This window comes from Ceratina calcarata, unplaced genomic scaffold (genome assembly GCF_001652005.2).
Source record: "Ceratina calcarata isolate Rehan_Ccalc_2016 unplaced genomic scaffold, ASM165200v1 scaffold111.2, whole genome shotgun sequence".
Lineage (NCBI taxonomy): Eukaryota > Metazoa > Arthropoda > Insecta > Hymenoptera > Apidae > Ceratina > Ceratina calcarata.
The window spans coordinates 87,926-88,719 of record NW_017132020.1 but is presented as its reverse complement, the minus strand read 5'-3'; the positions used below and the strand labels follow the sequence as shown (position 1 = coordinate 88,719).

The window sequence follows — 794 nt, the reverse complement described above, 5'->3', positions numbered from 1 at the left end:
GGATGGAGAAATGATAGATCGTTGATAGGCTGGGCGTCCGAATCCGAACCAACGCTCCCGATTCGTAGCTCGCGCCAACCGAGCGCTCTGATTGGTTGGAGTTCTTTCTTAATAACTCCCCAACCACGCCTCGGACAACTTTTTCGCTACGGAAAATATTGTTTAAAATTACGTCAGGAACCTCCCATTTCAATATCTTTCTAAATAAAATTAAATTCTGTAGGGTGGACCACGAAGTCTGATTAGTTTAGATTATTCTTCTGCTTATTTATTAAAAATTGATGAAGAGTTTCAAGATTCTGGGAGAAGAAGGTCGACACAAAATTTGGTATAATCATCTTAAAGCTCTCCTTGAACCATGTTATTTTAGCTAAAGAAACTTTCGATCGAATAGCTAACAGCAGAATAATCTAAGCTGATCACGCTCCGTGTACCCTGTATAGGAATTATTTAGGTTCGTTAGAAGAGAAATATTTAAATAGAGCTTACTTGAACATAGTTTGAACCGCAACGATGGTATTACAATCGGCCAGTGTGTCCTCCTCGGCAGAATTGCTAAGTTCTTTATTAACAACCACTACGTTCTCCGCGAGGGTAATACCAGCGCGGAGGAGGTCGTCCAAACAGTCGATGGTTCCCCGCATCCAATAAACCAGAGGGAAGTAGGACACCGCATCTAGGAACGCGATTTCCGGCGGCCGTTCCAGCAAGAGGATGATCGGGTTCAGCGAAGTTTTCGATCTGACGATTAATTAATTAACATAACATATTGCTCTAATTTATTATTGTTAATC

General features: G+C 41.4%; 1 protein-coding gene across 1 annotated transcript in view; it reads right to left on the bottom strand.

Moving 5' to 3' along the window:
* Positions 1–470: 470 nt before the first annotated feature.
* The window catches only part of LOC113464022 (potassium channel subfamily T member 2-like), a 6,379-nt gene continuing 6,055 nt past the window's right edge, over positions 471–794 (bottom strand). The window contains exon 2 of the mRNA XM_026811601.1: positions 471–750. Within this exon, the coding sequence (XP_026667402.1) occupies positions 486–750 (265 nt within the window). The 3' untranslated portion in view covers positions 471–485. The remainder of the gene's footprint in view (positions 751–794) is intronic.